The sequence below is a fragment of the Pezoporus wallicus genome, unplaced genomic scaffold (genome assembly GCF_028554395.1).
Source record: "Pezoporus wallicus isolate ANWC-B61680 ecotype Strahan unplaced genomic scaffold, APGP_CSIRO_Pwel_v1 contig_3486, whole genome shotgun sequence".
Taxonomy (NCBI): domain Eukaryota; kingdom Metazoa; phylum Chordata; class Aves; order Psittaciformes; family Psittacidae; genus Pezoporus; species Pezoporus wallicus.
Genome location: NW_026642292.1, coordinates 3,339,378 through 3,353,843, shown reverse-complemented (window position 1 = coordinate 3,353,843; position 14,466 = coordinate 3,339,378). Strand labels below are relative to the sequence as shown.

Below are 14,466 nucleotides of genomic sequence, written 5' to 3'. Positions count from 1 at the left end.
GGGGGCCACCTCAGTGATGGGGTGAGGGGATGACAGGGCTGATGTGAGGGGGAGACCCCATTGTATGGGAGGTGGTGGGAGGCTCTGACAGTCCCTCCAGCTGCCTGGACTGGCTCAGTCCCTCCCCTTGCTCCCCTATCCCCACCTGCCTCTTCCAGCCCATCGTGGAGAAGATGGGGTGCAGTGGTATAGGGAGAGGTTGTTTCTGAGAGGCCATGCTTTTGGGGCAGGAAAGAGGCCCTGGCCCCTCCATGAGAAGGAAGCAGCCCAGACAGCTGAGATGAATGTGCCTGCTGCCACTCTATCCGCGGGTCCCCAGTGGCAGGGGACAGCCACCCCTAACCCTTGCTTCACACCCTGCCTACCCATTGCTCATGGTGGCCACCCGGCTGCCTCCCATGGTGCTGGCTGTGCAGGCGTCTGGCCACCCCTGCTGCTGCCCCCATGGCTTTGTCCATTAAAGCAGGGACTGCCGAGACCCGTGTGCTTTGGTGTAGGAGGTGAGTGCCCTGGGCTGCTCCCGCACTGGCTCTGCCCCAAGGCAGGCATCAAAACACAAGTTGAGCTCTTCCCTGGCCCTCCCACTGCATCCCTTCAGCCTGCTGCACCATGCCTGTGCTCTTGGCTCTTTGGGGAGGAATGGGAGGTCAAGGGACAAGTGTGCTTAACGGCTGTGAGGGCAGCTCCTCATCATCTCACTCACCCTGGCAGCATCCCTATTGTGCTCATGCTCTCCCCGGGGATGGCCACAGGATCCAGTGTGGCTCTGTCCTGTTGCAACAGAAATGGTGGGGAGGAAGGGGGCTGGAAGGATCCTGGCCTCTGGGTTCTGGTCCACTGCATCCTTGCCTTTGCCCACAAGCCACAGCCATGGGATTTCCCCAGCAGCCACACCACCTCTGGAGTGAGTCCTGCAGTGATCGCTGTAAATGTGCCAGCTTCTGCCCAGGCATCCTAAGGGGTTCCAGCTCATCCACAGCAGCTGGGGAGACCCCTGGGGACGAGGGCAGATCCTTGCCCTGCTTGGCCCCTCTCCCACCAGGCTAGCCCACCAGGGTGTTCTGGCTCCTCGCTTGGCCCCGCTTTGGCCCTGGGGCTGATTTTCCTACTCCTGATTTTCCCTCCTGGCTTCAGAACAATTCCAGCCACTATCCCAGGACCATGCAGGGCAGGAAAGGATGATGACACAGATGTGCCAGCACCGCGCTGCTGGTATGGTGAGTGCTGCTGCACAATGGCAGAGGCTCAGCTATGGCACTGCTTAGCATTACTGGTGCCACTGAGAGTAGGGGGCATGGTGTGTCAGCCCAGGGGGAGTTAAAGGCAGGTCACCAGCAAGCTGTGGGTCACAGTTGGACTTAACTGGGCCCTGAGGCATTCCTGTGGGGCTGATGGGTCTCGGCTCAGCCAGCTGGCAGACCCATGGGCCCCATCTCTCACTCCTGCATGCCAGGGCAGTGGCTATGACGTGGTAGTCACCAAGGGGTTGTCTCAGGGGACCCTTGAGCTCAGCCCCTCCCTCCCAGCCCCAAAGAACACCCTGTGGTCTCATGGCTCCCTGCCCAGGTGCTCCTGCGGGGGCTGCCTGCAACTGAGCTGCTGCCCTCACTGCCTGCTCTGGGAGACGTAGGGTGCCGGTGATTTCTCTCTGGGTGAGAGCAAGTGCCTGTGAGTGGCACTGCACCCCTGGGAGCTCGGGCTGCTGGTCTGACTGCCCTTGGCTGCCCCGCTGTAGGAATGTGCCAGAGGTCTGTACCTTCTTGTGATTTATTGCTATGACTGTGCCTTGAATAAAATGACTTCACCCAGTGGCTTGCCTGGCATTATCACACCCCGGGCACCCTTCCCAGTGCCAGTAGATGGGGACCATCGCCACTGCAGGCTGCAAAAGTACCCTGGACCCTTTCCCCACCTGTGAGCTGCTTTTGAGCTGTCCTAGGGACGTCCTGCAGATGCTTCAGTGTCAAGGACACCTCCTGTCACCTGCAGGCACCACGCTGACTTCCATGGTCCCCAGAGATGCAAACCCTAGTGAATGGGCAGAAGCAGCAAGATCTGGGGAGTACCCTCCTTATCCCCTCGGTAAGGCTGGCTCAGCCCTTGGCACCATCACAGACATGGGACAGGCATGTGCCTCCCCTCCACAGGCAGGGCTGACTCAGGACACCACCAGAGAGGTACACACTGCCTGGAGGGAGCTGGACTGGAACTACTGTGGGATAACAGCAAGGAGCAGGATGATCAATCCCATCTAGGAATGGAGCAGATGTTTCCAAAGCTGAACTGCCCACCAGAACATCCTGTGGAAGGGGGTGGACACCATTTTGGGAACCTTTCTCTAGGTTTTGAGCAGACAGCACTCTTCCTCTTCTCCTCCCTCCCAAAACACATTCTTTGTACCCAAATCCTTATTTGAATGATTCGCCTCTGGTTTCAGCAGGTCCCTCCAGCTGGCTCCTCCACAGCTCCTCTGGGATGAGCCCTGTCTGGCCAGCCTGCCTCATGGCAGAGGCCAGGGGGCACGAGAGGGCTTCACTTCAGGTGAAAAACTGCAAAACTCAAAACCCCACTCCCCTATTCACACACCCCCAAAGAAACACACACACACCCCGGTTAATAATTAGTGGTAACAGGGCAGCATGCTGGAACACTGATTTTAGCAATGAACCACAGGGAGGATTTCTATTCTTTCAGATCTCTGCTGTTCTCCTTGCCCTTCCCAGCCAGCTGCACATTTCCCTGCAGAAAGCCGTATCCTAAACGTTGCCCAGGGCAGAGCAGCAGTTTTCCCAGGAAGCTTACTGTCCTCTCCTGTGTCGGGGCTGAGGTTTCCAGGAGATGCTATTTCAGACCTGAGCTGGCTTCTCTGCTCTAGGGACCATCCTTCTTCACTACCAAGCGCGCGACCCTTCCAGAGCTGGAAACCCACCATGTCAAAGCTAGAACATGCTCTCGGAAGGGGGAGAGAGGACGTCCTGCATTCCCACCATGGTCCCTCAGGCAGTCCAGCTGGCAGGGCGGGTGCTGCATGAAGCCAGTCAAGGCTTCCCTGCGAGGCCGTGCCCTGTTGCTGTGGTTACCTGCAGCAGTGGGTGACCAGCAGCAGGCGAGCCTATGCTGTCTCAAAGAACAACCAGCAGCTGAACAGCAGAAAAAGGATTCTTAGGCTGGTTGCTTAAAACTCTAATTCCATTAGAGGTCATGAAATTTGAAGGGTAATGAGCAATCAGATCAGCAGCAGGATGCTTTTGCTAGCCCCAACACTGCTCACCCATTCGATTAGAGTGCACAAAAGCTCCCAACAGACATTTGGTGCTGGGTGCCTTCTCATGTCAATCGAGCTGGCCTACACAAGCACTCCCAGTGACAAATATCTCCAAAGCTACAGTCAACAAGAAAGCAGTAAACCCCTCTCAGTCATCCTTGGGTTTTTTGCTTGCCTGGGCCTTTTAAGTTAAAATAAACATAAGGCAGCAAAAAGGGCCAAGATTCACTGTTCCTCTTTATTAAACAGTACAGCTGGGTATCAGAGGCACACAGACTAGTTCAGTTCTCTTGGGAGTTACACGAGATGTGGTGCAGAAGAGGAGAATTCAAGGAGCTGGGAAAGCTAGAGGGAGCAGGGATGGTTTGGGGCAGTAACATCACACCCCGCCCATCACACAGCTGCCTACCTATCACATAGAGCCAGAAGGTTCTCCCCCATGACGCTGAAGGCTGTTGCCCCAGTACAGTGTTACACAGAGGATATCCCTATTCCCAAACCCTCCTGCCCCATACCATTCCGTCACACCTAGTGCCTCCCCCCAGCCACTGCTCTTCTGGAAGGTGTTGAACATAGGAGGAACCCATCTCTAGAACAGAACCACCTCAGCCCTCAGTGCCATGCTCCTCCTGCCCTGAAGTAGCAGCAAAAATGGCACTGCCTGAACAATAACTGAACACTTGCTCCATGTCCTTGCCCTGGGGCAAGTAACGGCTGGAAACATGGTTCTGCCTGTCCCTCAGCTACTTCCCCACGAAGATGAACAATTCTTCAAAGTGCTCAAGTTCAGCTCTGCCCCCCCCCCCCCCCAGACCTCAGGTGCTGCCTTTCAGCTATTTTCTGTGATTTCTTCTGGCAGGTGCTGTCTTTTCATTTCCATCCTGCTGCACACAGCTAATTGGGTGCCTCCCTTTGCTCTGAATCAGCTGTGTCTGAAGTATGGCCGGTAGGGTTTACTAAAGGGCAAGGAGCTCCGCAGATGGGCATTGTGTGCAGCTGGGAAGTGCTCCAGGTCCTGACAGCATCAACAGAGAAATTCCAGCTATGCTTCCTCTGGCTAAGAGCCAGGAATGATTTCTGGAAGCTGTTGCCATGACATGATTACAACCTTCGTTTTTATTTTAAGACATCTTTTCCTTGTATTTACTTTACCCTCCTTAACACAAAGCAGTAAAGAGCCACTGCTGCTGCTGCATTTCAGCTGGCTCGGGGGTTAAACCACCAACCAAACCAACACGAAGCCTTTCAGCTGGCAGCCCAGACCTGCTAAAAGCAGCCTCACCTTGTGATTAACATGACTCTGCTGCCCAAAGCATCCCTAGGAAATACACTGCGTTGTGGCCAACCTGACACAAGGAAAAGCCACGGATCTCATCCAGGGGAGAGGCAAAACAAGAGATGATTAACTATCTGGTACTGATGTGTTGGTGAAAGGAGAGGGAGAAAAAGTCCCCACATGGTTTGGAGAGGACAGCCATACGGCATGGCCAGGTCTCACCTCTGCTGCCTCTGCCCCTGCAGGGAGCCAAATCCACCATTGCCACAATTGAATGGGGCACAGCAGCTCAGGAGGAGTGAACAGTCTTGAGCAAATAGGATCTTGGGCAAATAAGCCTGAGAGGCCTATGCTAGCTGTCATCTAACTAGGGTGGGCAGCAAGCAGAGGGAAGATGAGCCAGCTAAAAACCAGAGTAGGTACATGGGTGCTCCAGCTAGCCTGAAGGAACCTGGGGCAGGGCAGCATACCTGTACTGTGGCTCTCCTAGGCTTCACTGCAGAGACATACCCTGCCAGCGCTTAGCAAAGGCAGAGATGCGATTGTGTCAAAGCAAGGTGGAATCACTGGGAGAGCCCCAAACCATGCATGACTGGAGAAGATGACGCTGGGCTGGTGCACAGAGAAAGACAGAGGTGGAGAGAGGCAAAGAGCATGGTGCGAGTACTCCCCCTGCCCAGGACTGCTGTGTGGTCAGGGGTGGGGGTGCCTGGCAGGATCTAGTCACCTTCTGGAAGGGTGTCCCAGCCACGCTGCATGGCTTTCACCACAGCACCATAGAGTTTGCTCCAGGCCTCCTGCACATCTGGGCTGAAGGCAGTGCCGAGGCATTTCTCCAGCATGTACAGCAAGGACTCACCAACAGTCTGCAAAACAAACAGGGAAATGTCAAGCTCAGCACCAGGGGACAATGCGCAGCCCCTTCTCTCACTTCACCACCTTCTTGGACTTCTCCCACTGCAGGGTAGCTGCTCCTCCTCCAACAGTGGGGCAAAGCCACACCACTCCCCTTCTACTACCCTGTGCTGGCCCTCACCCTGCACCCTGGGTGAGCAGGGGGTGCAGGCAGGGAGCAAGGGCTGACCACACTTGTAACACCAGGGGAGAAGTACACGTCCATCATCGCCGGATAGAGGAAGCCAGACCAATGCTCCGGCATAGCAGCAATCAGCAGAGCTGGGCAATGCCCTGATGCCAGAGGAGTTGGTCAGACCCCAGGCTGGATGCTCAAGGTCTGCCTCACCACCTCTTAGGCTGCTCCACAGGGAGCTGCAAGCAACTCCATCCAAGAGCACTGGCACTCTGAGCACAGGACTGGTGGGAGTCACCACCTCAAGCAAAGGGGGCCCTGCTCCCTCTGAAAAGGGCCAAAGCTAGCAGTGACAGGAGGGAGCCATGGACTAGTTAGAAACCTTTCCTTCAACCTGCCCTTTTCTGCTGGGTTATCCAGCACTTCTGTCCATGCTTGATGGCAGGAGAGGAGTAAGCAAGGGTATAACACGGAGGATGATCCTGTCTTACTGCCATGGAGAAAACAGGGGCTGAGGTGCAGGAACCCCACTCCAGCACAGATACAGAGGGGCTTGGATGCTCCTTTTCCCAGGTGCTGTGAGGTTTGCCTAGAGCATGTGATGTAGTGATGCAGGACCCAGAGCAAAGGCTGATCGTGCAGTCCCCCAGATCATGGTCCTCTTCAAGCAGGTTGAATGCCTTGCTCCTGTTTGTCCATTATCCCTGGGCTTACTGGGGAGGGCAGAAAACGAGCATAGCTAAAGGGTTTCCCTGATAGAGCCAACATCACTCGGCAGGTATCAGCAGCTTGGGGACTTCCCTGAGCCATCAGCTTTTGCTCCAACCAGCTGAATACATGCAGTGGGTGCAGCGGGATGGGGATAGCTGAGGGCTGCAGGCAGGGCTGCACACACACAGCCATAGTAGGGTAAGAGAGGACTCCTCACCGAGAAAGACTCGACCTTCACACCGACTGCCTGGTGCTTCTTGCCGAGGTTGCAGAGGTACTCTTCCAGGCGGGACAAGTTCTCCAGGTGGCTCACAGCAGCGTCGATCACCAGCATCACCTGCAGGAGCAGAGAGGCAAAACATCAACAGCGTTAAGGCATTAACAGCAAGTTTCTGCTGCCCTCCCAGAGGAACAGAGTCTGACCCCTCTACTTCACCCTTCTCAGCATGACCACCTCCCAGGCCAGAAGATGCCCTCTGAGCTTTCCTTTGTTCTACTGCAATCCATGTGTCACATCAGTGAGACATGCTGGCAGCAGCACACACCACATCCTGCCAAAGGACACTGCCAGAGGTGTCATAGCAAGCAGCACTGCTGGCCTCCCTGTTCCAGAGGGGGTAAACAACCCTACAGCAGAGCAATTATGGGCTAAAAGCTAATGCAGATGCAGTCATTACAGCTCTTAGGACCTCAAGACAGCTGCAGGGGAGCCCTAGAAGTTGCCAGGACTAGAATTTCCAACTAGGTGTTGCCAAGATGGTAATTGTGAATAAGGTAACTCCAATTCTAAGATCAGCCCAGGTATTTTGAGGAGATGGGGTTGATAGTTCAGCCAAAAGACCTGGTCTGGTAAAGCATGTACCACAATCATTTCCCAGAAGCATAAAGAGTCAAATGGAAACAGGAAAGAGAAGGGTTAATAAGGGATGAAGGGAACAGATACACTGAATTAGAAAAAGAGATTAAAGCCAGGCATGGTTGGCTCGGCAAAGCCAAGAGGTGATAGAATTGTGTTCTATAATTTCAGCTGTGAAATTATCTCCAACAAGAGCAAAGACCTATTTCAGCTCAAAACAATAAAAACAGACTTAACTTTGCTGGTACACAGAGACTAGAAAATGACAACAAGCTTGCAGCTATCAGAGGTGCGTGGTCCTGAAATAGCCTCTTATAAGGAATGGACAGGCAAGTGAGGCACCAAACTGGTTTGGAGGTGGAGTTTTAAAGACAGCTTATAAAGTCTTCTGAGAGTGAAGGCTGTGGCTGCTCTTCAGGGCTCAGCAGAGGGTCTCTGCTGCACTGGGAGTAATTCTGCCCATGCATGAGCTCCTCCACGCGCCATCAGCATTGCTCCTCTCCCAGCGGCTATCCAAGAGATGCTGTGGGCCTTATGGCTCTGCAGCCACACCGACAGCCTCTTCACACCAGTGGGTCCATGGGAGCTGGGCCCACTGCCCAGCTCTGCGCCACCTCCTGCTCAGCATGTGACCAAGCAGAGGCTCAGTCCTTGTCTGGACAGACGTGAGCTCACTGGGGCACTTCCGTGGTAGAAGAAGGGGGCTTCCAACTTTCACAAGAGGCAATCCACTCTCAGATGAGGTCATGGAAATCAGCATGGTGCTTCTTACTCACCACAACCCACATCCTCATCCTGTCCCCACTGTGGTAGGGCACTTTGGCCTGGCAATTATACCTTCTGATAGCATGAGTAAGCCCTTGCAGTTACCATCTCAGGAGGAGACTTCCCATGCGTACCCCAGTCAGACACACCACAGTCCCAAACCATTGCTTAAGGGCTTCCTCCTCCAAGGAGGCTGCTTTCCAGCCACGCCACAGCCCCTCTCTCACCTTCCTGATGTGATCCAGGAACTCAGGGGCAGAGAGGCACTCCTGAGGGCTGGCAAACTGCTTGCAGTTGTACTGGAAAAGGGGCAACAGGTCAGGGTCCAAGTCAAACAACCTGCAACAGCAAGAGAGAAACCCCCATTGCCTCACTTGTCAGCTTTAGTTAAAGTTGTGCTCACACCAGGAACAACCCCACCAGAAGCATGCTCTCAGCCCCCCTCTGCCTCCCTTCCCACTTACTGCTCACTCCCCAGCTGAAAAGGACACAGAAGTTCTGAAGTCTTAGTTTGGAGCGATCCAGGTTACTTAGAGCCAAAAAGTCTCTATTTCCCTAGCCCACCGTCCCAGTTCTCAGATTATGTGTTTATGGCACTTGAGGAACAGTCCCAGCACACTGGAGCTCCTCCCAGACTGGCCCTCACCCCCAAAGTTTTGTTTGTTGTCCCAACAATTCCCATTCCTACTTCATGACCCCCTTGAGCCCCAAAGGTCCCAAATCTGGGAGGATCTGCAAGCTCCATCAGCCAGATTTCCTACTTGAGCAAGGGGGTGCATGTACAAACTCAGCTAACACCCCACTCTCCCCCATCATCACCAGCTCCCAGTTTCCCCATCTTCCCTGCCAGTGTATACCAGGCAGATATGGGTCTAGGAGCAGCCACCCAAGAAGAAGTAACAGGCTGATGCTTTCCACGGAGTCCAAAGAGAATTCAGGCAAGACAGTCTCTCTTCTCCCCATCCTGCACATTAAACTACTGCACCCCTCTCCCCCTCACTGAAACTCCCAAGAAGTACTGTCTCTGCTCACAGCCCTGCTCTGTCAGGTTTGGCTCCCACCTGCTACGTCCTCCTCCAGAAGCTGGTCCTCAGCTCTCTTTTTAAATGGCTTTTCATAGATTTTTCCTTTTCATCTTCCCATAATCAAGAGACTAATCTGCTTAGGGGAGGCAAGGAGTTGGGTTTCAGCCGTTCCCAGGCACATCATTTCCTCTGCCCCGAGACTGACTCACTCCCAGCAGGCAGGCCAGTGCCTGGGGCAGTGTCGGGGCACTGGGGGGTCCCTTCCACACGCTCCCCGAGGCTGGGCGCACAGGCAGCTGTCCAGGCAGCAGAAGTAACAGTGACAAGGCGGGCTGTCAGCGGGCAGGAGCACACAAAAACTGCCCCCTGCCCTCTCCCTCCTTTTCCCCGGGACAAAGTTGTCTCCGCTTAGGGTGGGAACAGGATGGTGTCCCCCCGCCGCTGCCCCACAACAGCCGCGGCTTCGCGGTGAGGGGTTTCATCCCCGCGCTGCTCCCCGCGGACCACGGAGGGGGGAGCAGACGGGTAAGGCAGCCCGGCAGCCATCGCCGAGAAGCGTTCCTCTCCGAGAAGCGGAGCCCATTCACCCCCCCTTGCCCCCGGGTGGGTCCGGGGGAAAGCCAGTGCCGGGGCGCCGGTGGCCGCATCCCCTCCCGGCGCTCACCTGGTGAAGAGGACGAGGCCGTGCTGCTCGGGGCTGCCGCTCACACGCTGCCAGCTCTCCCTGATCAGCGCTCGCTGCCTGCCAGACAGCGGCATCCCGCTCTCCATGGCAGGGGCGGGGGAACCTGCCCCTCGCTGCCCGAGGCGAGGCGCTGGCACCGGCGCCGCTGGCACCGGCAGCCGCCCGCCCCTCGCAGCCCCGGGGAGGCCCCGCCGTGCTCACCTGGGGGTCCCTCATCCGCACTCCTCCCGCCCCCCCTGCCCTGCCCCGGGCGGGCTGCCGGCACCGCAGCTTCCCGGTGCCCCTCTCCTCCACCCGCGGCTTCCCCGGCCACCTCTTCGGCAAGGAAGAGCTCACTTTACATTTCCCACTGAGGGGAAGGTAGGGGAAGGAAGGGAAGGAAAAAGGGAAATTACAGTCCCCAACGCGCCCCGGGCTCGCAGCTGAGGAGCAGAAAGTTCAGCTCGTTCAGCTCGACATTTTCTGATCAGCCCGGTTTTAGACGAAGAGCAGTACGGCAGCGCAGTGCTAGCGAGGGGACCACTGGGACCCGGCTGCTTTCGTTGGCCGCTCACAACAGCTCCAAGCGTAACTTTGTGGTGGAGGTCCTCGGTGATGCTTCAGCACTACAGCAGCCTCTTGCTCTTGGCCACTTCCACCTCAGCACGCCCCACAGCTATCTCCACAGACAGATGCAGTCTAAACGCTGCAAGATACATGTTTAAGGCAAATTAAACCAGCTGAAGCAAGCAAAGATGTTAACAACAAATCAGAAGACATGCCAAACATGTTCAGGACACCCAGCTTCTCTCTATTGTTCAGAGAAAAGGAAACACTGCTTTTAGTTGAGCCCTGGAATTTGGGCAGCATGGACCGCAAAAGTGAGAAGGGGCAAGCAAGGGCTTAAGCAGCACAACAGAAACCAGGAAAGCCAGAGCAGCCATGCACATTGAGGTTTTCAGAAGGATGTGAGCAACACAGAAGCACAAATATTGCTGAAACCATCACAGTCTGGTCTGAAGTAACAATTGCACTGATCTTATTACAAGTTCTGGTTCTAAAAATCACACTTCTTTCTTGTAATCAGGAGAGAAGACAGCAGCCTCTGACCCAACCCAGCAGCACATAGGCTCAGTGTAAGTAGAATGAAGGCTCTTCTCCTTGGAGTACTGAAAATAACCTCTGAGAGGAGGCAAGTTCAAAGGCACAGTGTTACATCCTCAGCCCCAGCCCCAGCTTGCCTCCCAGAGGCCCTTCTGAAGAGCCGCGCTGACTGCAGTGACAGCAGGAAGCCACAGGAGACATCTGTGCAAGTGCCAGAATTAATTACCTATTTTCTTGGGCTTTGGAGACCTCTCCTTCTCAGTGCAGACCAGACAAGACGCTGTATAGGAAAAGCTCTGTGTACATTGCAAGCTGAAAAACAGTGTCCCAAAGCTGGGCTCTTGAAAAGTCCAAACTCACAAAGGAATTGAACTGTCAGATGGGACTAAGGAATCCCACAAATACTCACAGATCTCTGGCTACTGAGCCAGAAAACAAATTATGTTCCAGGGATACTGTGTTTTGAATGTCACTGTGAGAAAAGACTTAATGGCAAAGGTCCTAGGTCCTGGAGAGGTGCAAATGGCTTCTGTTAAATCATGGCTCCTGTTAAAATATAGCGGTTTAGCTCTCATGACAACCAAGAAGAAAAGCCTGAAAAGCGTGATCTCTACACAGCTATCTTCTTAGAGACCAGAGGATAAATAGAAAGCATTTCATAATAAAGAACAGGCACAAGCTGCAGGGTCATTTCATGGCTGGAGGGTCAGAACAGGCAACCCGCCAGCCTGCAGTGCTTCCTGCAGTGGCCACCATCTTCTGGTCCACAAGAAGCTCAAACTAAACCCAGCATTTTAGCTGTGTGTTTGCAAAGGAGACATTCACACTGAGAACTGATGATAAATCAGTGTGCTGATAACTGCTGAAGCTGCAAGGAGCCTGAAGGAGCAGTGGGAAATTGAAGGTTAATCTGATCGGAGTGGCAAACACAGCAAAGAGAATGAACTGTCATCCTACATGCATCTGCACAAGCTGCTCTGACATTGTCATCACAGCCACACAGATGTGAAGCTTCACCAGAGCCCATCTGGACAATTCAGCCTGGCCCTGCCAACAAAGAGGCGGAGCAGACAGGCAGGCAGCACTGTGCTGTCAGGGTGCTGGGAAGGAGAGTGGAGAGTCTCTCCTAGACCACAGGATACCAAGGAGCAGAGTTGAAGCATAGATGTGCAATCAGAGCAGCAACCAAGGCTGAGTGTTTGCCTAGCAACATTTTGAATACATACAGAGCTGGCTGATAGAGGAGCAAAAGAAGCACTACAAAAGCACGTTGTAAATAAGAGTATCAGCTCCTAAAGCTTAGCTGGGATGCATGACACCCTTCCTTGGGTCCGTGCAGGTACCTTACCAGCTATCATATCCCAGGGAAACAACAAGATACAGGTTCAGCTAACGGCAAGGGTATCTCAGACAGTAACTGTGAAGCCATGACGGCATGGAAAAATAGTGGCTCTTGTCCAAAGTCTTCCCTCTTGCACCTTCCCTCTGTGCTGCAGATGGTGGCTGCATGCTGAGTGCTTGCAGACAAGGCACAAGTATCAGAACAGACCAGACATAATGGCAGCAATGAGGGTGATACGTGTGATGTGTCACCTTCTTCTGTGGAACATATGGGTGCCCCAGATGATGAAAGGGGCAGTGGGCAGGCCATACCCCTGCCTACCTGATGGTACCCAAACCCTGTGTTGGTATGACACTTAGCAGTCTAAGAGCCAAAGTGACTTAATTCCTTTCCCACCCCCTAGCAACAGCTCCTTCTGGGCAGGGTATGGGTACATTCAGAAGCAGTTTCCCCACCTTCCCCACCCCTCTGAACAGTGAAATCACTCCTTTGCTGCCTTCTAGCACTGGTATATGCCCTCTCCCTTAACAAAACCAGCATTTTTTAACCTGTGACAGCATAGATCTTCCAGCACAGGAGGAGGGAGCTGTAAGGAGGGACTTGAGGTGGGAGACAGGGAGAACTCAGGGGTAAGAAACATCTGAGCCACCATTCCTTTCACGACTTAAGAGAGCAAGGGCTCAGGAGACATGATGTTCTTCCCTGCCTGCAAAGCAGCTTCTCCCTTGCAGCTACCTGGCTGTCAGATGAGTTTCTTCTGCTGCCACAGCACTGAGGTGCTGACAGCACAAGTCGAGAGGATTTAAAGTACAAGGAAAAACAAACAAGCAAACCTCATCTGTTGAAGTATTTTGTGTGCCTTCAAGTGTGAGAAAGCCCCAGGATGCAGCACGAGATTGAGCACTGCAAATTTTCCCATGGCATGAGGGTTTCCCGGGATGGTCCCCAGCTCCGTTGGCTCTGTCTCTGTAGCCTGGCAGCTCAGCTCTTTTATGAGATGTTTTGGATTTCTACAAGACTGACCCTGGAGCTCTCATGAGTGAAGAACCACCAGGGCAGCAGCAGAGGCTGCTCCAAAATCATCTGTGGGCCATGTGGAGAAAGGGGAGGCAGATTTCCGGAGAAACTCACTGACCTGCAAAGAAGACAATACAGCTCTGCTGTGCTTTGGAAGAACACAGATTTATGATGTTCTTAATTTGAAGTGGGTGTCACTATAATCTACAGCCCCTTCAAGTTACATTACCAACACTCGTAACTCCCCTTGCCAAGTGTCAGCTTTACTTGTTCAGTGCCTTAGTTTACCCACAGGAAAAGAAACTTGCCCAATCTCATATAACAGTGTGACAGAACTGAGAATAAGCTCACAAAAGCCAGCCCCCAACCCTGTGCTCAGGGTTCAGGGTGCTTGGGGAATGACTCTTCCTCCCCTAGGACACCCCACCAGCTTGGCCCAGACTTTGTTTTGCACATGCTGCTGTGGCACTGTCAGGATTTATCCCAGCTGCTGCACCAATAAACCCAAATCCCCTCTGGACTCCTAATTTCCAATTCTACATCTGTGAGTCTTCATGAATAATGCTACTCTGATCTAGCTGCTGCAGGCTCCCTGTACCCTCAGGTACAGACTCCTGGGCTTGGCCAGTCCCCTTTCTTTCCTCTTGCCACCATCTCAAAACTACAGACTCTTTTCCCCAGACACCTATCCCCATCCTCAGGTGGGAGCAGAAGTTGTTCCCAGCTGTCTTAAGCTACCACCTCAGGCCATGGTGCATGCAGCACAGCTCAGTAGCAAAGCAAATCGCAAAACACAGTTGCATAACAAGAAGCAAAAGAAATGCATGAGGGAATAATATGCTCATAAAATAATGAAGGCAACAATTGCAGAGCTCACTGGCAGCCACCATGCCTGTGGTGAGAGCAGGACAGCATTACTGAACATGAGGATTTGGGCTAAGGGGAGGGGGATAGGCAGAGGTAGGGGAAACAGTGAAGACAAAGCTTTTGACTTTAATTTGCTACTTGACATCTCCTAGGTTCCTCTTGAATCTCCCAGGGCCGGCTGGGGCAAGTTCATACAGGCAGGTGCAAACACTCCAAGGCTGACAGGTCATGAAGTGGGGAGAGAAGCCAAAGGGGACCACTCAGAGAGCTGCTAGCCTGAGTATTGTTGATTTATGAGGCTGTTGGACCAGGTCTGGCATTTGCAGATGCTCAGACCTTACCTCGGTTGTTATTCACCTTGTGATCTCTAGCACAGTGATGATCCACCAGTTGCTACTCCCACCACACTGATCTTTCAAGAAGAAACCTCTGCCTTTTGTAGGTCACTCTACCAAAGGGAGTTTAAAAAGTCTATCTACCATGACATTGACACACAAGCTGAATTTGATCGTAAGACACCACTACAGATGTGTGCGTATTCCAC

General features: G+C 53.6%; 1 protein-coding gene across 1 annotated transcript; it reads right to left on the bottom strand.

The window, feature by feature from the left end:
- Positions 1 to 4,081: 4,081 nt before the first annotated feature.
- NGB (neuroglobin) lies at positions 4,082 to 9,807 on the bottom strand. Its single transcript, XM_057428597.1, has 4 exons — positions 9,593 to 9,807; positions 8,131 to 8,242; positions 6,500 to 6,619; positions 4,082 to 5,407 (listed from the first exon to the last, which is right to left on the bottom strand). The coding sequence occupies exons 1-4, from the start codon at positions 9,697 to 9,699 to the stop codon at positions 5,261 to 5,263; spliced, it is 486 nt and encodes a 161-aa protein (XP_057284580.1). The 5' UTR covers positions 9,700 to 9,807; the 3' UTR covers positions 4,082 to 5,260.
- Between the last annotated feature and the right edge of the window lie 4,659 nt (positions 9,808 to 14,466).

Coding starts and splice junctions, on each gene's coding strand:
- NGB (XM_057428597.1), bottom strand. CDS start 9,699: ATGGAGAGCGGGATGCCGCTGTCTGGCAGGCAGCGAGCGCTGATCAGG. Junction 8,243..9,592: donor GGCCTCGTCCTCTTCACCAG/GTGAGCGCCGGG, acceptor TTGCTGTTGCAG/GTTGTTTGACTTGGACCCTG. Junction 6,620..8,130: donor TCCTGGATCACATCAGGAAG/GTGAGAGAGGGG, acceptor CTGCTCCTGCAG/GTGATGCTGGTGATCGACGC.